The sequence below is a fragment of the Pinus tabuliformis genome, chromosome 8 (assembly GCF_031772625.1).
Source record: "Pinus tabuliformis cultivar Carrire ecotype Pingquan chromosome 8, CPIR1, whole genome shotgun sequence".
Taxonomy (NCBI): Eukaryota; Viridiplantae; Streptophyta; class Pinopsida; order Pinales; family Pinaceae; genus Pinus; species Pinus tabuliformis.
In genome coordinates, this window is record NC_142294.1 from 1,289,540,532 (window position 1) to 1,289,566,278 (window position 25,747).

Here is a 25,747-nt window from a genome sequence, read left to right on the forward strand (position 1 = left end):
TGCATAAACAGAATACAATGGACATACCAGTGGATTTGGTCTCTGGTTTGATGGTTGTACGTGCTAAAAATCCAGTACATCCCGCTTCGTTCCCCATCCCAGTGTTTCGCAACACCTCGGGTTTACTTATTTTGTTAGGTCCTGACAAAAGCTGTGGACAGACAAAGGAACGAGGGACTCGTCCTCCGCATCTGGTTAGAGATGCGCCGAATGTAGTCGGGTGCTACCCGTCGATGGAGGGACGGTGAAATAGTTGTTAGCATAAATAACCAATAACCTGAGTATTAAACAATATTGGTGGACTGTATAAACAAAGAATGGAAATCGTATTGCATTTTTTTAACCTATGTCACCAAATCACCGTACTCGCGGACATGAAATGAATGTAAAACCCTGTTATGTAAAGCTATAAATGGATCATAGCGGACATATGAATATAAACCCTGTGTATTCAAGCTAGAAACGGCACACAGTGGACATACGAATGTAAGAAACCCAGTGTATCTAAGAGCTATAAATGAAATACAGATAGTATATGTAAACACAAAAACTCTGTGCATTTGGAGCTGTAAATGAGAACCGCGAGTATAAATAAACAATACGAATTCTGTAAGCATGCATGTAGTGTAATCTTTTCCACACAGAGAAGAGCCAACTTAACAACGCTTTACAACCACTGAAATCATATTGTATATATTAGCAAAATAAAGAGCGTTAGAAAATACATAGCACATAAACAAGATTATCATCATAACTTGACAATATATAGGCGAATGCCATTGTGAAACAAGAAGAATCAGCAACAAAATGTAAACCCCATGTTCTGTTCAAAATATCGAAAGAGCAATTCGGAATCATATAACAACAGTCATAAATAATACTCTGAGGGTTTGACAAAGTCTAATCTCTGTTTACGAATTACAAGTAGCACCGAACGGTGTTGCTTTAAAAGGAAATAACAGTACACATTCAATAGGGAAAAACCCAAAACCTTCATGCCCAGATCTGTGCGTGGAGACCAGATCTGCATACCATGTATAAGAGTAAGGGTATCAGACTTGCCTCAAGGGCAGCATTATTAATCAAATGGAGAAAACGAAAAACGAGTATAAAGAACCCGAATGTTGCCGTGAGTAATAAACTAACCAGCGAAGTCGTTGTCACGGCCAGTCTATATAGTAAAGGCAAACAGTAAGGTTCTCTTCAGAGAATACCCAATGAATGAAACAAGGAAACCCGCATAGGGGAAGTGGTCTGCACCAAACCACGGAAATGTTTATTATGACCTGTATTCTATTTATTTCACCATAAAACAGAGCAACGATGGTCGAAACATACCTGGGGATTACCGGAGAGGTGTGCCGCTGTGTGTGTCCGGCCTGTTTTCCATCCGAAAGGCCGCAGGCCTCAGCTGCACATCATGGCAAGAAAAGGGGTATAAGATCCTAGGAAAACGCCATGGTAGCCAGAACAACTGAATAACATAGTAAAAACAAATATCCTTTGACCAATACCTGTGAGGGTTTGTTGATGGGCAGATTGTGGCCTCTGAGGCTGTTGCAGAACGAAGAATTGTTGCTGGTGTATTCGAGTTGAGGATGAAGCAGTGAGCCGGGTCCGGAAAGACCGCGGACACAAATGAGCTCTAAGTCTGTGCTTTGACGTTTAAGTATCGCATAGAACCCTTGCTTGATTTTCAACCATCCGATCTCTGGATGAGATCCGAGCCGTCGAAGTAAGGCGGGAACCAAAGGCGATAAAACCAAAATCTGCGTTTCCAAGGTGTCACATGGCCGGGGAAGCCAGGCCATGCCACCTGCCCCGGTAAGGACGGATGTCTTAAAGACGGAGGTGAGGTGGCACCTGTAATTGCTGCGGCAGGACCATCAAGGGCCGCGCCATATTAACTCTTATTACTATTGATAACGTATAACAAGGTTCTGTCACAAGGGCAGGCTTACACCAATGCCCAGCTAAATAATACATTACAATGCCACATGGTATATGAAACCCAAAGTCAACAGAGATAAATATATGACCAATGACAACATGTATATTGTGTAATGTATGTGCAAGGTCGTTAGAGTAATATGTATACATAAATGTAACAGGGGTATGATAATGCGAATCGTTAACTTGCTAAGTTATACACACATTAATTTTTTTTTTTTTTATATGTATTTAGTAACAGAGGTGTGACAATAAATTTTGAATACTTACCAAACTAAAATGTTATATACAAAAATTAAGTAAATTGACTTCATAGTTAAAAAGTATTTGTGTGGAGTACATTTTATCAAAGTAAAAATTAATTAGTATTTGAGATATGTAAATTAAGTAAATTGATATGATAGTTCAACATGATTTTGTGTGAATTAAATTTTCTTATAATAAAAAAATTTAAATTTTCTGAAAATTAAAAAAAAACTATTTCTAAAATTTAAATAGCTTAGATTGATATTCAATGCTTAACATGCTTTTGTGAGTTAAAGTTGAAATATCTCATATATATATAGATTAAGTACATTTATATTACCTCACAAAAGCATGTTAAGCATTGAATATCAAGTCAAAATGTTTTTGTATGAGGTAAATTTTATTCAACTGAAAATTAATAAGAATTTTGAACACATTTTGACTTGATATTTAATGGTTAACATGCTTTTGTGAGTTAAAGTTGAAATAATTCATATACATAGATTAAGTACATTTATGTTACCTCAGAAAAGCATGTTAAGAATTGAATATCAAGTCAAAATGTTTTTGTATGAGGTAAATTTTATTCAACTGAAAATTAATAAGAATTTTGAACACACAAATTATGTAAATTTATATCATAGTTAAATTGTTTTTGTATAAGGTAAATTTTATTCAAATAAAAATTCAAGTATTTTTTAAATATAAATTATATAAGTTGATATCATAGTTGAAATGTCTATGTGAGGTAAATTTTTTATGTAAAATTTATTAAGTATTTCAAATATATTAGGGTATATTATTCTTAACTCCAAATCTATCAAGTGTTTAGACTTTAGAGGGATCAAATTTTTTTAACTTTGAAAGAGATTTTCATCCCGAAAAAGATTCCATTTCTTTCTGGGTTTTGGTAGATCTAAAATTAAAATAAGCATAGTGTGGATATTGGTCACTTTTATAATTATAGAAATTTTATCGAAAATTGTAAAATATTTTAGTATATATATAGATATATAATGAATTAATTTTATATAATATATAGATATATTATAAAAAAAAATTTATAATTTGTTTCTTCACAAAAGAAATGTGGACGGAGGTGGAAGAATGATTCCACGAATCATCCTCCCCGAAAATTACGAGTCGATTTAATTATTACTCAGTTGACAATCGAAGACAAGTCATACACGGTCTTGACTCGTGAAAATTGAGTAATGATTCACTCTATTGCTTCGTTCAAGTTGGAGGGATTATAAGATCGAAGGTCGGGACTACGTTAACGCACACATAATAAGGTCGGGATTGTTACGTTTTAGTTTGTATCAGCTAACTGATTTCATAATGGCTACTAGAATTTGCATGATACAGCAACACCCAGTCGCACAGGTTCTCTCCTGTTTTCTTCTGCTCTTCCTTCTGCTACTTCATATTAAATCGGGTGATGCGGCTTCAGACAGCATTGTGTTGCGTGCCTCTTTGACGGGCAATGAGACGCGCATTTCTAAGGGCGGGAAGTTCGCTTTGGGATTCTTCAATCTCATCAACAACAACAATGTTAAAAATTGGTATGTGGGCATTTGGTTTGCCACGGCCTCACCACAGACAATTGTTTGGGTGGCCAACAGCGAGCAGCCACTGCAGAACAACTCAGGGGTTTTCAATCTCACAGAGGACGGTAGTCTCCTCCTGTCTTTTCGGGGATCCATCCTCTGGTCCACTAAAGGAAACATGAAGAAGCCTTCTTCTGCTGCGATAATGGATTCTAGTAACTTGGTTGTGCTGATCAGTTCCAAGAATAGCTCTGATATCATTTGGCAGAGCTTCGACCATCCGGGGAATACATGGTTACCAGGGATGAAGGTTAGTATGAGCCAAGCTGTGACGTCGTGGAGGAGCCCTTGGGATCCGAGTCCTGGGCGCTTCTCTCTTCGGATGGATCCAAAAGGATCCGACCAATATGTTCTGTTGTGGAAGAATCAAATCAAGTACTGGGAAAGCGGTGTCTGGAATGGCCAAATATTCAGCGAAATGCCGGAGATGACGCAGAATTACATCTACGATTTCAACTTTTTCAATAATGGTTCCTACAAGTATTTCACTATTTCTGTGAAACCCAACTTCACGTCCTCTCTGTCGCGTTTTGTCGTGGGAGAGGAGGGACAACTTCGAGTGTACATTATGCTCGGAAATAACAAATGGAGCATGTTCTGGGCACAGCCCAAGGATCAGTGCAAGGTCTATGCTGTATGCGGCGCTTATGGGTCATGTAACAATGACAATCTCCAGTCCTGCAACTGCGTGACAGGCTTTGTCCCTAAAGACCGCCATGGATGGGGGTCTCAACAGTGGTCGAGCGCCTGTGTTCGGAAGACGCCATTACGATGCATCCACGGCAGAAATGAGACAACCAACGATGGATTTGTAGAGTTGAGTGGTAAATTTACGCCCCCTGAAGGGGTTCCATACAGAGGGGAAGAGCAGTGCCAGGCGGCCTGTCTCAGCAATTGTTCGTGCACTGCATATGCCTTCGTTGCTAACGGCTCTTCGCAGACGTGTGTAATGTGGTTTCTATAACTGGTAGATGTCTACGATATCCCCAATGGGATATCTCTCTTTTTACGGTTAGATGCCTCCGATTTGACCAAAAACTATAATGCCAACACCAAGGTGTCTCTGGCTAGCGTAGTATGCGGCGTCGTGGGCGGGCTGGGTGCTATTCTGGCCATCGTGCTTCTATTTGTCTGGTGGTGTAGGCGTCGTGGTTTGTCTGCAACAGAATATGCATCGGTTTCTCTTACTCTTTTCAGTTACAGAGAGCTGCAGATTGCAACGAAGAATTTTTCTGAGCGGCTTGGTTTATAATGTGATTTTTTTATTAGGATTTTTTTTTGGCAGGTAGATGTTGTTTGTGGACATATATTGTTTGGGGTGCTATTCTGGCCATCGTGCTTCTATTTGTCTGGTGGTGTAGGCGTCGTGGTTTGTCTGCAACAGAATATGCATCGGTTTCTCTTACTCTTTTCAGTTACAGAGAGCTGCAGATTGCAACGAAGAATTTTTCTGAGCGGCTTGGTTTATAATGTGATTTTTTTATTAGGATTTTTTTTGGCAGGTAGATGTTGTTTGTGGACATATATTGTTTGTGTATATTTTTTATTTAGTATAATTAATTATATTTTAAAAAATTATTATAATAAATTGACATTATTAAAAATAGTATACATCAAAATTTTAGTTTAATTTTTAGAAAAAATAATTTTTTTATTGGAATTTATTAAAATCTAAAAATATAATTTCAAGATTTTTTTGTTGTCAAAATTATATATTAAAAAATAAAATATATCATTTTCAAAAGCAAAACAATTAAAGCATATTCAAATAAGTTTAAAGTATTTTCAAATAAGATAAACTTATTTGTGAAACAATTTTTCTAAAGTAATTGTCACACTTACTTCATAGAAAAATAATTACTAACTGTCCCTACTCAACTTAATAGTAAGAGTTTGGAAGTTACTAATATTTATAAATTAAGAGTTTGGAAGTTACTAATATTTATAAATTTTGATATAAGTGAAACATTCAATAAAATCAACAACTCACTTTAAATTATATTCGCATTTTCAATTTACTAATGTAATATTTTTCAAAATGCCTACATTTGCTTATACCTCAATTTCTATATTTATTTTTCCTAAAATCAATACCAAACTCTCTTTAAATCATATTCATAATATTAAACTTTAAATCATATTCATATTTTCAATTTGTTGATACAATGTTTCTCAATTACTAGATATGTAGCCATATCTCAACTCCTATGTTTGAGTGCCAAAGTCCATTAATCATTAACCAACATGTATCCATTAAGCATTACGTTGGAAAGAAACGTTAGTCAAACTTGGGTTGGCATGAAATATCGACCAACAAAACCCTCTCAAGCATCGACCTTTTCAGTGTCACCCACAAAGTGGATGAATACTCACTCGAGGTGCATATGGGAGACTATTGGGAGACTATTGGAAGTAGGTTTTCTTAGGTTTATAAATTATTTTCTTATACTCCTAAATAAAATATAAATGACATGGTTATGAAAAGTGTACTTAATTTCTAAGTTGTATAACATTTTATGAAAGCATAGGCTTAAAAACATTAATTATATAAAGCAACAATATAGAATATGCATAATTCACATATTGGGATCCAATAAAAACATTAAAAAATATAGAGAATACCCCAAACATAACTTCCATTATTCCTTCAAAACAATGCGTAGTGTGCTACAAAAATGTACTCCATAAATTGACTCACTAGCCTTACATACACTATAAGCAAAGACAATGATAGATTTCAACACAATAGAGTATTAACTAGCCATGCACACATCAAATAGTCATACATAGGACCAACATAGAGACTCAAGCATTAAACATTCAGATATAAAACCATTAAAGAGACACAAGCCAATGAGAACAATCTCTAGAACAACAAAACTCAGGTTGACAGAACTCTTCACCACTTGAACTCATCGACTGACTAACTGACTAAACTACAGACCCAACTAGACTGAACTAAACTCCCTTGAGCTCAACCTGCCTTCCTTCCAACCCTCCAACCCCCAAGCTAAATAAATCTCATCCTTTTGTACACCTGCAATGTCGTTCTTGTCATCATTCATCCAGATTTTGTCCAGCTTGACGAGTCTCCCATGTCGGCTCAACTACCTTAATAGTTTTTGACACCATCCTCCAACTATCCCATGCAACCTGCTTGATTGGTGGTCCATAATTGAATTATCTCCTGATGATTTCTTCTCCACTTGTTGGCTTTCCCTTTCAAAATATCTTCAATGTCACCTCATCATGGAGATTCATCCCACTCTTGTGTACCACCTATGGATCTTCACGGTTGTGATTCCCCTCTACATGCAATATCGCCTAGCTAGCACTCGGTATGTTGAATGGGATATTCTCCATTCTTCAGTAAAATTGAAAAGATTCAAAATTTTACTCCATGGCCCCACTTCCTGCTCATAGCGATAGTGCATTGAATTATGTCCTTGATTGTTCCATAAACACACCATGACATCTACTTTTAACTATTGAACCATCACTTGTAACTGATATAATTTAATCTAGATGTGGTTATTGTGGTAAATTCACCGAACTATTCACTTGATTTGAGTAAGACAAACCATTATTTGAATATGAGGAGTCTTTTCCAAACACCTATGCAAAAATGAAAAAATCCCATATGTCAACCATTGCATCGGTAAGGTCTTTAGTGATGAAATAAAAATAAAATAAAAAATAACATATTAAATACCTCATTGAGTGATTTTTCTTCTACCAATTTTGATTTTTCTTCTACCAATTTTCTATAAGGACTTTGTAGTTGCCTAATTGGGGTGGGAGTGGAATTTTAATAATGGTATGACATACAATATCTATATTGAGAAATATTCCCATTACATTATGCAATCACATTGAAGGAAAATAGTAATAACTACCAATTTGACGAAAATAATAATAACTACCAATTTGACCCTTCAATTGAAGTTTATATGTAATCTCTTCCAGGTGGGATTGGGATCTTGGTCCCTAGCATTACCATCTTGCCATAGTTTCTTCTCCTTAAATACAAACTAAAAGCAAGCATATTAAGACACTGTCTAGAGAGACCTATCAAATAACTTACAGTAAATTTTACTTACATGTTGTATTTTAAGGAAAAGTATGCATGGTTACTAGTATTAAGGACATCAAACATTCATGTAGAAAAGAACAAAATTAAAGGGAGAAGGAAAAGACACAAGTAGCGGAGAAATAGTGGAAGCACACTTTGCATTATATCTCTTAAAAGCCAATAAGTACTGAGGCATTGATACATTTGCAGATATTTATACCATGTCGATAGAGTTACAATAGTCTAATTGTCCGACCAAACTTAGCTCGATACAACTTAGTCGTAGACTTAATAGGTTTGCCCACTGACTTACAATATGTCTTTTTTGGCTCGACTTGGTTAGTTGTCTAATTTAACTAGCCTCTCCAACATCTCCCCACCCTTAAAGCGGCCTTCATCTTGAAGAAGGGGATATTTTGCAACAACCCATCCGGTGAATGGCTTGATTTGGCCATGTAATTTTATCATGTAATTGAATTTTAAAAATTAAATGGGCTGAGAGAGGGACACAAATTCCAAAAGGTATAGGGAGGTCAATTGCTGGGGAGATGCAACTTACTTAATGGAGGGAGGAGATAGATAGTTTTGGAAAACCATTGAAGGATGGTTGTTAAGCCTTAATTGCGTTGGAATCGCGTGTTGAACAAATTTGGTACATTTATTAACTGCAAAATAAAGGACAAAGCCCATGCTGGCTTAGGACAAAAATCACACGCTACAGATTCTGCGTTGACGGAACTATGTAGCAACAAAAAAGAAAAGAATAGGTAGGGAAAATAGGGTCATCATTTTTTAGAGGAGAAGCTCAACTTCAAGAGAGGGCCATAGAGAAAAAGGGGGAGAGCTCTAATTCTACATAGCAGATCGCTAAATCTGACTGCGTATTAAGAAAAAAAGGAAGGGATGAAGACACGAGGAATTCTTGTTAGCAGAAGGTACATCAAGAAATGAAGGGGATAGCTGATTCTAATTTACAGATTTTGAGGAGATAGATGGAAACAAGGGGGGCTCAAATTTTGTAGGGGATACAAAAAAAAGAGTGAGAGGGAAACAAACGCAAGCCATAAACAAAGTTGGGAAGGGAGCTCGAATCAACAGTGACAACCATAGAAATTTGGTACGTGGGCATTTGGTTTGCCACGGCCTCACCACAGACAATTGTTTGGGTGGCCAACAGTGAGTAGCCACTGCAGAACAACTCAGGCGTTTTCAATCTCACAGAGGACGGTAGTCTCCTCCTGTCTTATCGGGGATCCATCCTCTGGTCCAATAAAGGAAACATGAAGAAGCCTTCTTCTGCTGTGATAATGGATTCTGGTAAGTTGGTTGTGCTGATCAGTTCCAAGAATAGCTCTGATATCATCTCACAGAGCTTTGACCATCCGGGAAATACATGGTTTCCAGGGATGAAGGTTAGTATGAGCCAGGCTATGACGTCGTGGAGGAGAACTTGGGATCCGAGTCCTGGACGCTTCTCCCTTCGGATGGATCCAAAAGGATCCAACCAATATGTTTTGTTGCGGAAGAATCAAATCAAGTACTGGGAAAGAGGTGTCTGGAATGACCAAATATTCAACGAAATTCTGGAGATGACGCAGAATTACATCTACGATTTCAACTTTTTCAATAATGGTTCCTACAAGTATTTCCCTATTTCTGTTAAACCCAACTTCACATCCTCTCTGTCGTGTTTTGTCGTGGGAGAGGAGGGACAACTTCGAGTGTACATTATGCTCGGAAATAACAAATGGAGCATGTTCTGGGCACAGCCCAAGGATCAGTGCAAAGTCTATGCCGTATGCAGCGCTTATGGGTCATGTAACAATGACAATCTCCAGTCCTGCAACTGCGTGATAGGCTTTGTCCCTAAAGACCGCGATGGATGGGAGTCTCAACAGTGGTCGAGCGCCTGTGTTCGGAAGACGCCATTACGATGCATCCACGGCAGAAATGAGACAACCAACGATGGATTTGTAGAGTTGAGTGGTAAATCTATGCCCCCTGAAGGGGTTCCATACAGAGGGGAAGGGCAGTGCCAGGCGGCCTGTCTCAGCAATTGTTCGTGCATTGCATATGCCTTCGTTGATAACGGCTCTTCGCAGATGTGTGTAATGTGGTTTGGAGAACTGCTAGATATCTACAATACCCCCAATGGGATATCTCTCTTTTTACGGTTCAATGGCTCCGATTTGACCGAAAACTATAATGCCAACACCAAGGTGACTCTGGCTAGCGTAGTATGCGGCGTCGTGGGCGGGCTGGGTGCTATTCTGGCCATTGTGCTTCTATTTGTCTGGTGGTGTAGGCACCCTGGTTTGTCTGCAACAGAATATGCGCTGACAACCATTAGAGGAACCAGAGGGTACTTGGCCCCAGAGTGGCTCTCTGGCCTACCAATCACTGTAAAGGCCGATGTCTACAGCTTCGACATGACATTGCTCGAAATAACTGCAGGGCGAAGAAACATGGACGTGGACTCAGAATCCAGCGATCAGGTGTACTTTCCTGTGTGGGTTGCAATTCAATTCAATGGCGGAAACACCATGGAGGTGCTGGACAAGAAATTGAAGAACGATGCAGACGCAGAGGAGGTCAAAAGGGCCGCCATTGTTGCGGGATGGTGCATCCAGGAAGACGAAGATGAGAGGCCATCGATGAGTCGAGCGCTGCAAATATTGGAAGGTATTATAGACATGCCCCCTCTCCCACTAATTCCCTTCTCTCTACAAACATTTGCGTTAAAACCCGAGAATCTGGTGCTTTTCTCCTGGGATGAAGATACTTCTGCACGTGCATGCAACAACAACGATCATCCCTCGAATCCTCTGTAGCATTTCACAGAGTATTCTCTCTTCACTTTCCAGCTATAGTGCATTGAATTATGTCCCTCATTGTTCCATAAACACACCATGACATCTACTTTTAACTATTGAACCATCACTTGTAATTGATATAATTTAATCTAGATGTGGTTATTGTGGTAAATTCACTGAACTATTTTACTTGCTTTGAGTAAGACAAACCATGATTTGAATATGATGAGTCTTTTCAAAAACACTAATGCAAAAATGAAGAAATCCCATATGTCAACAATTGCGTCGGTAAGGTCTTCGGTAAAAAAAAATTTAACATGTTAAATATCTCATTGAGTGATTTTTCTTCTACCAATTTTCTATAAGGACTTTGTAGTTGCCTAAATGGAGTGGGTGTGGAATTTGAATAATGGGATGGCATACAATATTTATATGAGAAATATCCCCATTACATTATGCAATCACATTGAAGGAAAATAGTAATAACTACCCATTTGACTTTTTATTTGAAGTGTATGTGTAATCTATTCCAGGGGATTGGGATCATGGTCCCTAGCATTACCATTTTGCCATAGTTTCTTCCTTGTTGAATTTCATTACCATCCCAATAGAGAAATGTATTGGAAGCCTCAAGTACAAACTAAAAGCAAACATATTAAGAGAATGTCTAGAGAGACTTAGAAAATAACTTACAAGTAAATTTCACTTGCATGGCATCTGTAATCTAAGGAAAAGTATGTTTGGTTACTAGTATTAAGTACTTCAAACATTCACGTAGCAAAGAACATAAGTAAAGGGAGAAGGAAAAGACACAAGTAGCAGAGAAATAATGGAAGCACACTTTGTATTATATCTCTTAAAAGCCAATAAGTACTAAGGCATTGATACATTTGCAAATATTTATACCTTGTCGAGAGAGTTACAACAGTTTAATTGTGTGACCAAACTTAGTTTGACACAACTTAGTTGTTGACTTAACACGTTTGTCGATCAACTTACAAAATGTTTTTTTCGACTTGACTGTGCTAGTTATCTAATTCGACTAGCTTCTCCAACATCTACCCCACCATTAGAGATTTTGCAACAACCAATCCCGTGAATGGCTTGATTTGACCATGTAATTTCATCATGTTATTGAATTTTAAAAATTAAATGGGTTGAGTGAGGAACACTGATTCCAAAAGGTATAGGGAGGTCAATTGCTTGGGAAATGCAGCTTACTTACTAGAGGGAGGAGATATATAGTTTTGGAAAACCATTGAAGGTTGGTTGTTAATCCTTAATTGCACTGGAATTGTGTGTTGAATAGAACGACATTGGCACATTTATTAACTACAAAATAAAGGACAAAGCCCATGTTGGCTTAGGAAACCCAACACACAGCAAGAGGACTAAAATTATGTGCTGCCGATTCTTGACTCATATGAACTACGCAACAACAACATTTTTTAGAGGAGAGGCTCAACTTCAGGAGAGGTCCATAGAGAAAAAGGGGGAGAGCTCGAATTCTACATAGGAGATCGCTAAATCTGACCATGTATTAAGAAAAAAAGGAAGGGATGAAGATGCGAGGAATTCTTGTTAGTAGAGGGCAGAACAAGCAAGGAAGGGGAGGGTTGATTCTAATTTACAGATTTTGAGTGGATAGATGAAAAAAATGAGAGCTCGGATTATGTAGGGGATACAACAAAAAGAGTGAGAGGGAAACAACTACAAGCCATGGAAACAAAGTTGGGAAGGGATCTCGACTCAATAGTGACAACCATAGAAAACGAAACGATAAGAGAGAGTTTGAAGTGGAGAGAGGAGAGAAAATATGGGAAAGCTTGAAGTTTGTAGGAAGAAGAAAAGCAGTAAGTTTGATCTCACCCATCACATATCCATAAGAAAAAGAGTAGAGAAGCTTGAATTTGTAGACAAGAAACTTACAAGAAAAAAGGAAAAGAGAGAGAGAGAACACAAAGGTGGATACATGCAACAACAAGCCTTTAGTTCTCTCCATTAATTGTTTAGCCATTATTAGATAGTTAGTGGGTGGATGCATTTGGAATATTGAATTTCCTGAGCATCGGTGAACTGTTTAGTAGTTTGTGGGTGGAGGAAGAGGAACCTTTGGAGTCCCTATTTCAACTCGTAGAATGGTGTTTATTCCCTTGGGCAAGACCACCTCAAACCCTTGTAATATAGCTTGATGGTGACAATTGTAAGTAGATTGGTTGCATCTTGTCTATGGTTGGGTGTAGAGTTGAAGTCTCGAACTCATATTCATTGTAATCCAAGATATGTTTCCTAGAACATACTCATGTGTAGATATCATTTTGTAGTGTAAAGGAATGGCGTGTTATTTCTTGCATGATAGGTTTGGCTTACTTATGTTTATCTGTTGAATGGATGGTAATGATCCATGCAAGTATGTGTGAGTGAATATGGATGTTTCATGTTCTCAATGGCCACTAATGAGTGTTTCGTTTCTGATGTTAGCTGATATTATTCTTGTTTGAAGTTTGGGTTGAGTTTCATTGCTTAGGTAGGCTAACTGATTATGTTGCTTTGCAGTATTGAAGAGTTGTTGGAATCAAGCAATGGGGCTATGAATTGTGAGTTGCCTATGTTTTTGATGCAAAACCAAAGTCTCCTTGTGGATAATATATATATGTTGATCATCCCTTGATAGCTTGAATGAATTGGTTTATTCCCATGTATTTAATCCAACATTGCATCCCTATTATGCACATGAAGAGCTCATATTTCTCATAGATGTATGTTCTCCTCCATGTGTGTTCCTTGGTATGGTAATGGTAATGAAGTCTAGGTTGAGAACCTTAATGGGTTACATATGCTAGAAAGTGGGTTTGGAATGCATTGCATTGTTTTTATGAAGTACTACTGGAATGGCATGTAAAGCATATTAACTGTTACATAAATTTTAGCATGAGTATCTTTATTGACTGCTCATGTTAATGAGGTGCACATGTTCATTGTATGGGTTATATTTCTATGTTGTTGTCAAGGAATGTGGTTTCTTGTTTGTAGGAAAGGGAAGTTGGATTCCGTGGAGTGACTCTTGTTGAATGGTTAATACATTTATTATATGCATGGGATGGCTTGTCACTTATATTTATATATTGAATGGTTGATAATTACCCACATGAGATTATGTGGATAAATGCAAACATTTCACGGAGTTATTAGTCTTATACTAACATTATGATGCAGGGAAGTGATTCACTACTATTAGTGTTGGGATTACGCTAGTGATATATGTTTGAGCCACGAGGAGAATGTCCTTATAGTCTAATTGTTTTAGTATGATGACTGAATATTATGAATTGAGCCTTATTATCATAGAAGTGTTGTAATTTCTGCATTGCTAACTCCATGGTTGTATGCTTGTTGTTAATAACACTAGTTAGTGCATCTATTTCACTTGGGTATGAATGTATGCATGGCCATGTGCTTCTATGTTCACTATATCTCAGTTGGATAGAATGATAGAGCCAAGAAGGCTAATTTTCATGTTGTTATAGAGTTGTTTGTTCCTCTGTGTCTTTAGGAGAATCACTCTTAAAAGGAACTATATTTTTGGTGACTTTCCTTGAGGGAATGATCATCATTTGTTCATGAGAATTTTCCCTTAGAGTTTAGTGGCCCCAATGTGTGGTTATCAGACCTTAAAATCCCTTAGAATGCTAAAAAAACCCTTGAAGAAAACTATCACTGGAATGCATTGTAATGCTAGAAAAACAACAAAATTTGTAAGTCTTTAATGCATAGGCCAGAGGTTAGGACCTTGACCTAAGTCAGAGGTCAGGGGTTGGGGCAATGCAAGAGGGAGTAGGAAGATGGCTCGAGCTGACCTCGGCTAAGTCGGAGGTCAGACATTGGGACCCCAACCAATGTTGGGAGTCAGGGGTCAAGAAAGCATTAAAAAGGTAACTAGCGGGTAGATTTGTGGGTCGACCTCGACTAGGTTGGGAGCATGGAAAATTTTATGGGCTAATGTTCGTCTAGTGGGCTAATTTTCCATTATTTTTCCACAAAAAAGATTCACCAATTTCCAATTTTTATAAAAGGTGATTCACCCAAATTTAAGAGTTTAAATTTATTTTACCCTAAAAATCACCAACATTATATAGAGACTATATATAAAATCATTATAAATTTGAATAATTTTACAAATATATCAATGAAAATTTTATAGTTTGCATATTTGGGATTAGTGAGATTCACCAATATTTTTAAACTTCAAGAAAATTTTCCATCCTTAAAATTTTCCTTGCTTGGGAATCAGTGATTGGTGTAACAACCCTAGTCAAAATTCCATGTAAAAATTAATAAAGGAAAAATAAGACCTTGGTCATGGGACACATATTCCAAGCTAAATGTTGAGCAAAAACATGGTGACGAGGATCACTTGTGATTAATTAATGGCTATGGAAATTGGCAAAGGTAATGGCTAAGGCTTTGGAAAGACAAAATGGCATTTATTTATGAGAATAATGGAAATTAGGACAAAAAGAAGGTGAAAGGTCAAAGGTTGCATGTGAGGAGGAAAATGAAGGAAAATGAAGAAAATAGAGGCCTCATTAATAAAAAGGCTTATGAGGATCAATTCATGGCTTTTGATCAGTTCAATGTTGGAGCTCTCTCTCTATTCTCTCTATCATACTATTGGACACTTAGAGTTTACTTGGAGAACTCTTGGAGGAGTGTGGCATACTTTAGATTTGGAGCAAGAAGGAAAAGAAAAAGTAGGAATGTGCAAGAGGACATTGGAATCAACACCTACATCATGTCTTTCTTGCAGGTACTGAGTTGAATGTATGATTTCCTTTCTATTTTTGCCATGCATGACATATGCATGTGGTTATTTGGTTATGATGTATCATTGGCATGGAAGATTTCGTGGATTGACAGTGGTTTTGCCTAGCCTTTCCATTTCCTGGATAGTCATGGTGTTGTGGGTTTTGCTTTTGTTTTTTGTTTGGTTTTCTTGTGTCTTTGGCTGTGGGTTGAGTTATTAGTTCCTGAAAGCCTTGGTTGAATAGACACTCTTGAAGACCTATAACAACTTGGGTTGATTTACTAGTCTTGGAAATTTTGGTTGGAAAAACACTTTGAATGCCCTTAGTGGGTTGAGTTACTAGCCCTGAAAGCCTTGATTGGACAAACATTCTAGAAGCTCGACGGTAGTTGTGGGTTGAGGTACTAGTCTTGGAAGCCCTAGTTGGAACAAGCGCTCTAGAGCCCTGGAAAACTTGGGTAGAGACCAATCCGGTGATGGTTAGTGATGTCCGACCATGAGGTGGAATCATTGGTTGAGGGTTGAGCTAGTTTGGCCTTTGAAAGCCCTAGATGGTTTTGATTGATTTGTTTTATGAGATCCCACATTCATGCTTGGAATATGGAATGGGGGTGACTAGCTGAAAGAGAGATTTGGTTTAGCCTAGTCTATGGTCGGGTGGTTCATGGAAGTCTCATACTTGGTCAACTTATGCAATCATCAATAAGATCTCTCTTTATCCTAGGTATTTTATGTGTAAGTATACTTGTTTATATGAGGCTTAGATGGTTGTTATATCCTTGATATTTTTATTGGTTATATTGTGGTTATGAAAGAGTTTTATGACAGTGAAAATGTATGGCTCTCATCATGTTTTGGTTAATCATTGAATGTACAATTAATATATGGTAATGCAATTATTGTGATGAGAAATCAATGCTTCTTAGTGATTATAAAATAAGTATGAGACCCCTATGCTTATATTTCTTGTTTAAAAGTGTAGAATACATATTTGTGACATGTTTGACAAAATTCCTGTCATGGCTAGTAGGGGTTTATTCAAGTATTTTCATTCGTATCATTTTTTAATGCTATTTTTCATTTCTGTAAGTTTCATGGAGTTTTGGGAAGTGCCTGAGTCCTGGCCCTAAAGAAGTGGCATGGAAACGGGAGTCGCTGGCACAGAACTACCTGGAAAAGTCTAAGGTCGCACACATGCCTTTCCATGGGGGTGACTAGAGGGTCCCAATCGCATGCTTCCCATGTCAAGGGAGCCAATGAGGCTTTAATGTAGCAAAAAGTTAGTTTTTCTCAAGGGTTGGTAACCTGGATAGGTTGGGTGGCTCCTGGGGGTTATGTTGCATGTGTAGAAGGTCAGGTTGTTCGTGTTGCGTAGGTTCCACTTCCTTAACTACTACATATGGAGGTGAGCACCATCAGAATTATGCAACATGTAAATTTGGTTAGGTTGCGTGGATTTTGCATCGAGGGCTCAAGAAGATTTTTGGTCTAAGAATACATGCCTAATGGCTCCCTCAACTCCTTACTCCACAAAAGCCAAGGCGATGTTGATGAGATTGAGAACAAGTTCCTGGATTGGAAAACACACTTTAGCATTGCCGTGGGGACTTCCCGAGAAATTGTATACTTGCATGAAGAGTGCAGGGACTGCATCATTCACTGTGAAATCAAGCCAAAAAACATCCTTCTGGATTCCAATTTCTGCTCCAAAGTGGTCAATTTCAGGTTGGCAAAGTTTATGGACAAATAGTATAGTAAAGTGTTGATGACCATTAGAGTAACAAGAGGGTACTTGGCCCCATGGTGGCTCTCTGGCATACCAATCACTGTAAAGGCTGACGTCTACAGTTTTAGCATGACATTGCTTGAAATAATTGCAGGGCAAAGAAACATAAACATGGACTCAGAATCCAGTGATCAAGTGTACTTTCCTGTGTGGACTGCAACTCAAATCAATGATGGAAATGCTTAACAATAAATTTATGAATGATGCAGATGCAAAGCAGGTGAAAAGGGTTGTCATCGTTGGAGGATGGTAATCTAAGACGACAAAGATATGAAGCCATCGATGAGTCAAGCGATGCAGATATTGAAAGGTATAATAGACGTGCCCCCTCTCTTTACAAACCTTTTCCTTAAAAACCGATAGTATTGTGCTTTTATTCCGGGATAAAGATACTTCTGCACATGCACACAACAACAATTATGATCATCCCTTGAATACTTTGTAGCATTTCACTGAGTATTCTCTCTTCATTTTCCTTTATATCTAAATATTTTCCGCAAGTCTAAAGTAGAATAGAATCATGCCAAGAGTGGCACTTCACAATTAAAAATTTTTAAATAGATGAACGAAAGACTTAGAATCACATTCTGGATAAAATGATTGCAACGTAGGCATTGCCCATGGGTATTTTCCATTATTGTTATACTTGTCGCAGGCATGGTATAACGCATTTAGTTTTTCCTTTGATTGGATATTAGTTTGTCTTTAACCAAAAAATTATGACGCTCATCCATAGTTTAACATTAGGAATTCAATTTATATTGTTTTTTATTATTAATGAAATTTATTTATTTGTAAAGTGATTGATTGAGGTCTTATTATGGGTTGTTTAATAACTTCCATTTTTATTAGTTACTAATTTTTTGTTTTTAGTTTTATTTCCTTTTTATTTATTTTTTTTTATTTATTTCTTTTTCTTTTTCTATTTTATGAATTATAATCTTTTTACAATATTTTCAATTTAAGGTGACTTATTATTATATTAAAAACATATCTTAATAAATTTAATTATCGACAATTATATATATTAATAAAAAATAAAATACACATATAGCTATATGTATTTTAATATAAACAATATTAGTTAATCATATTTCTTAATTTTTGGTGATGGCATTCAACAATATAATATTTTATTAGTTGTTTTATTTTTGCGATGAAATATTTGTATTTGTTTATATTTTGTTTCATTAAACTATATTTAAATTAAAAGATAGATACTCGCTACTATATAACCTTTATTTAATAATATTTTGTACACAAAAAATAATATAATTATTAATTATTGCATCTTAAATTGTATTTCATTAATAAATTAACTATTTTTTAAATTTATTTTTATATAAAATAATATTGCATTTTAATCATTCATTTTTTAAATGTTTTATGTTAATAATGATATATAATATATTGAAAATAAAATAAAATAATGGTGAATGTATATAGTATATTGAAAATAAAATAAAATAACGTGAATGTATAGCATGAAAACTTTAAATATCTATCTATATATATATAATATTTTCCTTAAGATTTGCTTTTTATCTTTTTGTTAAGGTTAGTAGTTATTATGGGTTCAAATTATGTTCACACGTTGGAGATTAGGTAGGTTAGTTTGTTTTATATTTTTGGAGGGTAGTAGGTTAGTTTGTTTTTTAATAATAATATTTAATTTTTGTGTTTTATTAATTTATTATTATAATACTAATAAGAGTGTTTATTTTAAAATAAGATTTTTAGAATTTTAATTTAATTAGTATATTTATATAAATTAAATTGTTAATAAATATAGATAGATATTAAAATATTTATTTTATAATAAATTTTATAAATTAGAAAAAAATTCATGGTATTAACTAAAATATGGAAATTTATTGCTGACTTTTTATAATTATAATTTATTTAATTTTTATGATGTTTTATAACCTTGACAATGTGAGATGTATGGTGAAATAAGTGTTTCAATACTTTTTTACCAATTATTTAATTTATATATATGCTTTATATACATTTTCATGTTTAATATTTATAATTACAATTAATTGTTTTTAAATAAATTAAAAAAAAAGTAGTATAATGCAAATTGAAATACATTTGAGGAGGAAATATTTACCAAGATATGTAGATAAATTAAGGTTTCTAAAAACCTTGTACATATGTTTTCAAATATTTTTTAAAAAACTAACTACGGTTTAAAAAATGAAAAATAAAATACAAATTCTGGATACACGAAACCAAAATATATGAAACAATAAAACCAAATATAAATATATATATATATATATATATATATATATATATATATATATATAACCTTTTATTTCATTAATAACGTATAAAAAGATCATAATATATATTTTATAACCTTTTATTTTATTAATAACATATAAAAAAATCATAATATATATTTTATAAGAAAAATAACTAACCACATTAAAATAGGATAAAATTATTTATAAAATAAATTTGTTGGAGTAATGGTCATACTTTTCTCATCATGAATCAAGTTCACTAACCTTTCTCTTGAGAACATGAGATTAATCTACATTCTAGAAAATGGTAAGGGTTTGGAAGCTTACTAATATGTATGGATTTTTGTGAAACAGAAACCTAAATATGTTATTAGAGCCTTGGCTAGACTTGATTTTCCAACTTATTTTTGAAAAATAGTATTAGAGTAATTACCACACCCACATTATAAAGAATCAATTACTAACCCCACTCAAAACAATAATAAGACTTAAAAAGTTTTACTAATATTTATAAATTTTAATATAATTAAAACATTCAATAAAATCAACAACTCACTTTAAAGTTTAAGCCATATTCATATTTTCAATTTACTGTAATATTTTTCAAATTTCAAAAATCTAATTATATCTTATTTCCTATATTTATTTTTCCTAAAATCAATATCAAACCCACTTTAAATTATATTATTTCGTTAATTACACTTCAAATCATATTGCAAATGCAATATTTCTCAATTACTAAGCCTATGTAGTTATATCTCAACTCCTATATTTATCTTGCATAAAATCAATGCCAATTAGTAAATATCAAGTTATATCTCAACTTCTATGTTTTTCTGGCGTAAAATCAATGCCAATTAGTAAATATCTAGTTACATATCAACTCCTATGTTTATCTTGCATAAAATCAATGCCAATGTCCAACTACTAGAGCAGTAAGAGAGAATAATTCGTTTATCTTGCATGAAATCAACGGCAATGTCCGACTATTTGAGCAGTAAGAGAGAATAAGAAATGATTAACTAAATTTTGGTTAAAAAATAATCAACCGACACACATCCATTAATCACTGATATAACTGAACTGTCAACATCAGTAGGGGCTTCAATGATGGCCGTTACAAGGTATACAATAATTGTCATCTTTATGTTGTCCGTATAAGTAAGGCATATCAGATTGCTCATCTATTTCTAACAAAACTAATTTGTGTTTTTTTTTTTTTTTTTTCTAATTATCACCAGCTTAATTTTTCACTTTCTTTTTTCTTGGTTTATGCGAAAGAAAGCAATGCACATTTGCAGCGCTATTTCTCTACAAATTTAATGATTAAAAAGTATATGCACAAACTATCAACCAACATAACTATGTCATAATATTAAATTATCAGGGTAAAAAAATTCATTAAAAAGGTAAATTATGACTCTATTTAATTATTAGTTATAAAAATTATTAATATATAATAAAAAAACAAAAAAATATAGTAAAATAATTAAAAAAATACGAGTTTAATGTCATAAATACAAATTAAATGGATATTTGTGAATATGGCGGTTTTTTTAATTGAAAAACAAAAAAGGCATAACTATCTTTGAAAATAAATCTCAACAATTTATTAATGGCTAGCACTAAAAGTATTCCATGGATATTACGTGGAGGTCTAACATCCATCTAATAATTATTGATAGTTAAATTAACATTCCTCCAAAATAGACAGTCTATCAACATAATAAAATACTTTAATAACTTCCAAATAAAACAAAAAATACATCCAATGTTACATGAAATTAGTGTGTACAAAACCACATTATGCAAAAAAGGTTCATCACTAACTCTTGAGATTAGCAATTATTGATTCTAGTTAAGGTAGGAAGAGGTGGAGTAGATACACACATTTATTAATTAATATAGCATATAAAAGAAGTGTCGATTAGTATATGAGTGGTGTACTATGTAGATGCAACTAGGTAATGGTGCCAAGGAAACCAGTTTGCAATGATGATTAAAAAGGAGGATTCAGACATACTGATGTCTAAAGAGTCCTATATATTTTGAATTCTATGAGACCCTTCCACTTCCTCTACCTTTATTTTATGCCCTTAAAAATTTAAGGTTAGAGAGCTTGCCAAACCCACATTGGATCTATATAAACACATATTCCTTTCCTATGAAATGTTAAATTTCAGTGGTTAGTATTTTGATCCAAATTGAGTTAAAATTACATGTTTTCATTGCAAATTTGATGAAACATATCTCCTTTCAAGGATCCAACAATTAGGTAGATAATCTACAATAAACGATGTTCCAATTAAGGCATGACTGTTTATGAGAAACCCATCAGGCATGTCAATGGAAACCAAAAAACACCAGAGAAAAATGTTTGTGAAACACAAATAACATAACCCCATTAGATAGTAATGAAATTTAAAATAAAAATAAATACAAAACATGTTAAAGACTTCTTCGAGTTCTTGTACTCGTTTTCTATAAGGGCTTTGTATTTTCCTACATGGGGTGAGGGTGAAATTGGAATCATGAGATGACTTAGAATCTTTATATTGGGAAATATTCCCATTACTTTGTAGAATCACAATGAAGGAAAGTAGTAATAAATGTGAATTTGACCCTTTATTTGAATTTTGTATGTGTAATCTCTTCAAGATCGGATTGGGATATTGGGTCCTAGCATTACCATTTTGCCATAATTTCTTCATTGTTGAATTTCATTACCATCCAAATAGCGAAATGCATTAAAATCATCAAGTACAAACATAAAGCAAGAATATTAATAGAATGTCAACATAGACCTAGAAAATAACGTACAATACATTTTGGTAACATGATAATAGCATTTAACAACCATGAGAGAAGGAAAGGGTCATGGAAGTTGTTAAAAACATTCACAATAACATTATCATTTGTTACACTGTCAATTGGAGGCCTTAGAAATTAGTCATTGATAATAATCCCTACCATATATATATGTATATATAAATAACAAGGAAATGAAGTATCCTTCCATTTTTATAACTACAAAATTAAACACCATTTTTGTATAACATCATTTCCAACAAAGCATTAAATGAAGCAACAATTAAAACATTAAATGGAGCAATAAATTACCATTTTCAACTCTCAAAGGGAGTAAATACTTCCATAAGTAATGTTCCATGCTCTACAAATTTAGCTATGAACCCACAAAAGGATGTACATGTTTTTCGTGACCCCTTTTAGAATTGTTCAATATAGGAGTAAAGCTAGTCTAACCTCAAATAAACAAAAGCTAGGCATTTCCTTTTCTCTTGCGATAAACTTATATGTTGTGACAAACTCATAAAATGGAAATACAAACCATGAAATGTAGATGGTTAGTCAAAGTGGAAAATATAGTTGAAGCCCTTTTTGGGTGATTGGTTTTGTACCAATCTTAATATTATGTATTGAATGTAAGAGGTGGGAGTGGAAATATAATTAAGGGGTGAGCTACAATATTTATATTGAAAAATCTCCAACTAATTTATAGAATTACTTTATAAGAAAGTAGTAATAACACTCAATATGAGCCCTCATCCATAAAATATTTGTGAAAATCTTTCAAGACAGGATTAGGTAGTTAGTCCTTGCCATACCATTTTGCCATGGATTTTCTCCTTGAATTCCATTTCTACTTCAATAAATAAATGCATTGTTAACCTCAAGTACAAACTAGAAACACACATTTTAAGAGAATCTCTGAGCAGCCTTAAAAACCAAAGAGAAGGAAAGGATTGGGAAAGTTATTGAAACCATTGATGATAATGTTATTATTGGCTACATTGTTAATTGGATGACCTAGAAATTGGCCATTAATAAGAATCTTACCAAACTTAGAAAAATATGTATAAATTTCAGGAAAATGTAAACGACTATGATTGTTATAGCTAAAAAATCAAATATAATTTGCATCTATGGAGTTATTACCAATAACAATTTAAATGAAGAAACAAACTACTAATTCAGGAACCTCAAGGGGGTAAATAGTGTCATAAGTAATGCTGCATGTAAAGAACTTGTAAAGATGTTCTATATTAACAAACAATCTAACAATTCTAATGCAAATATGGATATCAACAACTCCCATGAATTTCTTTGAACTAAATCTATATGGGATTATTAACACCTTTGTTGCAATTATGATAAACTTTGTTTCTTCAAGACTACTTGATATAGTAACTGGTCTAAAAAGGATAGAACGATCATGAAGCTTGAGGACATAATACACAATTCAACTATGAATCCATGAAAAAAGAACATATATGCCACAATTTCATCCACATTTGTTCACTTCACGAGTAAATAAAGCACCTAAAATGGACCAAAGTTGGACATTTCCAATTTTATTGCAATAAACATGTATACCTAAACATAACTTCTAAAATGAGAAACCAAACCTTTAAATGTATATCATGGCTCAGAGTTGAAAATATATGCATAGATTTCCATTTTTCTATAAATGTATCCATCAAATCCATCCTTTGATCCAAATATTATTAATAAATACCTTATAGTGGCTATGTAAACTATCCTTACTTCTGCCATATACCACAAATGGTCTATTTGCATGAGAAATTTTTTTTTAGAATTGGCTTAAGAGTTGACATCACTCCATATCTATTACCTTTTTAAATGACTTTTCCCATTACTTTCCTTATCCACGTAAGAGCTGACTATATCCCTCAATGGTAACACCAAAGGAGTTTTACATGACTTTTTCAAGCCTTTAGTACTTTCATCAGAGCACTTTTTCATGAATTTTCCAAGCCTTTCATAGCTGCACCAAAGGAATTTTTGCATGAATTTTCTATGCCCTTAATAATTTCACATGATTCCATTCTTTTTTACCAAAAACATGTACATGGACTAACCCACGTTTATAAGTACCATACCCTAAATGAAAGGGAAAGGGAAGATTTAAGTGAATCAGGGTGGTTATTGTTGGAAAATCAAAGATATTATATTAAGGTTTGATTTTCATTTCTTAATAATTACTTGTGAGTGTGTTTCCTTCTTTTACTTCTTTATTATATTATCTTTCATCAAGAAATTACTATATTATGTGTGTATAAAGATCACAAAACAAGAGACACAAGATATATGCACATGCTAGGGAAAAACGCCCTCGAGGGGAAAACCCAGTCAAGATAATTTTTCCTTTCAAGAGTATTATTTGAGACTCTTTACCCTAGACCAAGACAGACTTACCCTCCACACCATGCCAGCCTCCCAGATCTTCAAATCCTTCCAACAACTTCAACTATGCAATAGCTTCTGACAATAGTGAAATGTTAGGAGACTTCGATCTCCCAACAAAGACCTTGAAACAGAGAGAGATAGGGACCAAAATCTTGATTTTCTTCCTCTCTATAGAATTCCCCAAACTCACACTTCTTTCGACCTCCCGACAATAGACTTCGCACTTCTCCAACTCTTCTTGAGATATCAAACTTGCTTGAGAGTGAATGCTTCAAATGACTTCGACCTCCTTGTATATATAGGCTTCTTATGGGTCAATTGAGGGTCCTTAGTCCAACTTGATCTCTCTTAGGCTGACATGATGTGGAGGGTACATAATTCATATTTGGCTTGATACAAAACCTTTTTACATGGTTCAAAAGCCCAAGAACGATGTCTTTAAATGTAGAATGACTCTATAAACTCAATATTAATACTAGGAGTCCACAATGGGGACTTTGAATGATATAATTATGACCCAAGCATGAAACCCATGCTTTAATAAGTAATTGTTACAATAATAAAAATGATTTTCTTTATTCTTTTGACAAGTACATTACATAATGACTCAAGTAAATTATTGAAAAACGAATATAGTTACATTTTTTAACACTCCCTCTTAACTAAGGAGGTATTCATAATGTACAGATACAATGGAAGATCTGAAACTATATGAAAACATGAAGAAATTTTAGGCACCACAATGCCATGGACTAGATTCTTAACCAAGGCAATCTATCCAACCAATCACTCAACAATTTAGGCATGGCAATGCCATGGACTAGATCCCTAACCAAGGAAATCTATCTAGGTGGGACTAAGGTGGACTCGAGCTTTCATCCCATCTAGGTGCCATCAGCCTTACTTGCTAACCACCAACCCAAACATACAAGTGTGTATCCAAAACAGAGCTCAAAAACCAACATCGCCCTTTCAACGTCAGGAT

At 34.6% G+C, this 25,747-nt stretch overlaps 2 protein-coding genes and 1 long non-coding RNA gene across 3 annotated transcripts; 2 read left to right on the plus strand and 1 right to left on the minus strand.

Moving 5' to 3' along the window:
• Positions 1-346: 346 nt before the first annotated feature.
• On the minus strand, positions 347-1,659 carry LOC149240165 (uncharacterized). Its single transcript, XR_016245501.1, has 4 exons — positions 1,515-1,659; positions 1,339-1,411; positions 1,147-1,254; positions 347-1,024 (listed from the first exon to the last, which is right to left on the minus strand). It is a non-coding gene; the product is annotated as an uncharacterized LOC149240165 (long non-coding RNA).
• A 1,878-nt stretch (positions 1,660-3,537) lies between these two features.
• On the plus strand, positions 3,538-5,276 carry LOC149240166 (G-type lectin S-receptor-like serine/threonine-protein kinase At2g19130). The gene is made up of 3 exons (XM_089370087.1): positions 3,538-4,748; positions 4,950-5,050; positions 5,092-5,276. The coding sequence occupies exons 1-3, from the start codon at positions 3,538-3,540 to the stop codon at positions 5,274-5,276; spliced, it is 1,497 nt and encodes a 498-aa protein (XP_089226213.1).
• A 3,882-nt stretch (positions 5,277-9,158) lies between these two features.
• LOC149240167 (G-type lectin S-receptor-like serine/threonine-protein kinase At2g19130) lies at positions 9,159-10,709 on the plus strand. Its single transcript, XM_089370088.1, has one exon. The coding sequence runs from the start codon at positions 9,159-9,161 to the stop codon at positions 10,707-10,709; it is 1,551 nt and encodes a 516-aa protein (XP_089226214.1).
• The last annotated feature ends 15,038 nt before the right edge of the window (positions 10,710-25,747 follow it).

Excerpts from the sequence above, each read along its gene's own strand:
- LOC149240166 (XM_089370087.1), top strand. The coding sequence starts at position 3,538 with ATGGCTACTAGAATTTGCATGATACAGCAACACCCAGTCGCACAGGTT. Across the intron at positions 4,749-4,949 it reads GCTAACGGCTCTTCGCAGAC|GCGTCGTGGTTTGTCTGCAA; the intron begins GTGTGTAATGTG and ends CTGGTGGTGTAG. Across the intron at positions 5,051-5,091 it reads GAATTTTTCTGAGCGGCTTG|GTAGATGTTGTTTGTGGACA; the intron begins GTTTATAATGTG and ends TTTTTTTGGCAG.
- LOC149240167 (XM_089370088.1), top strand. The coding sequence starts at position 9,159 with ATGAAGAAGCCTTCTTCTGCTGTGATAATGGATTCTGGTAAGTTGGTT.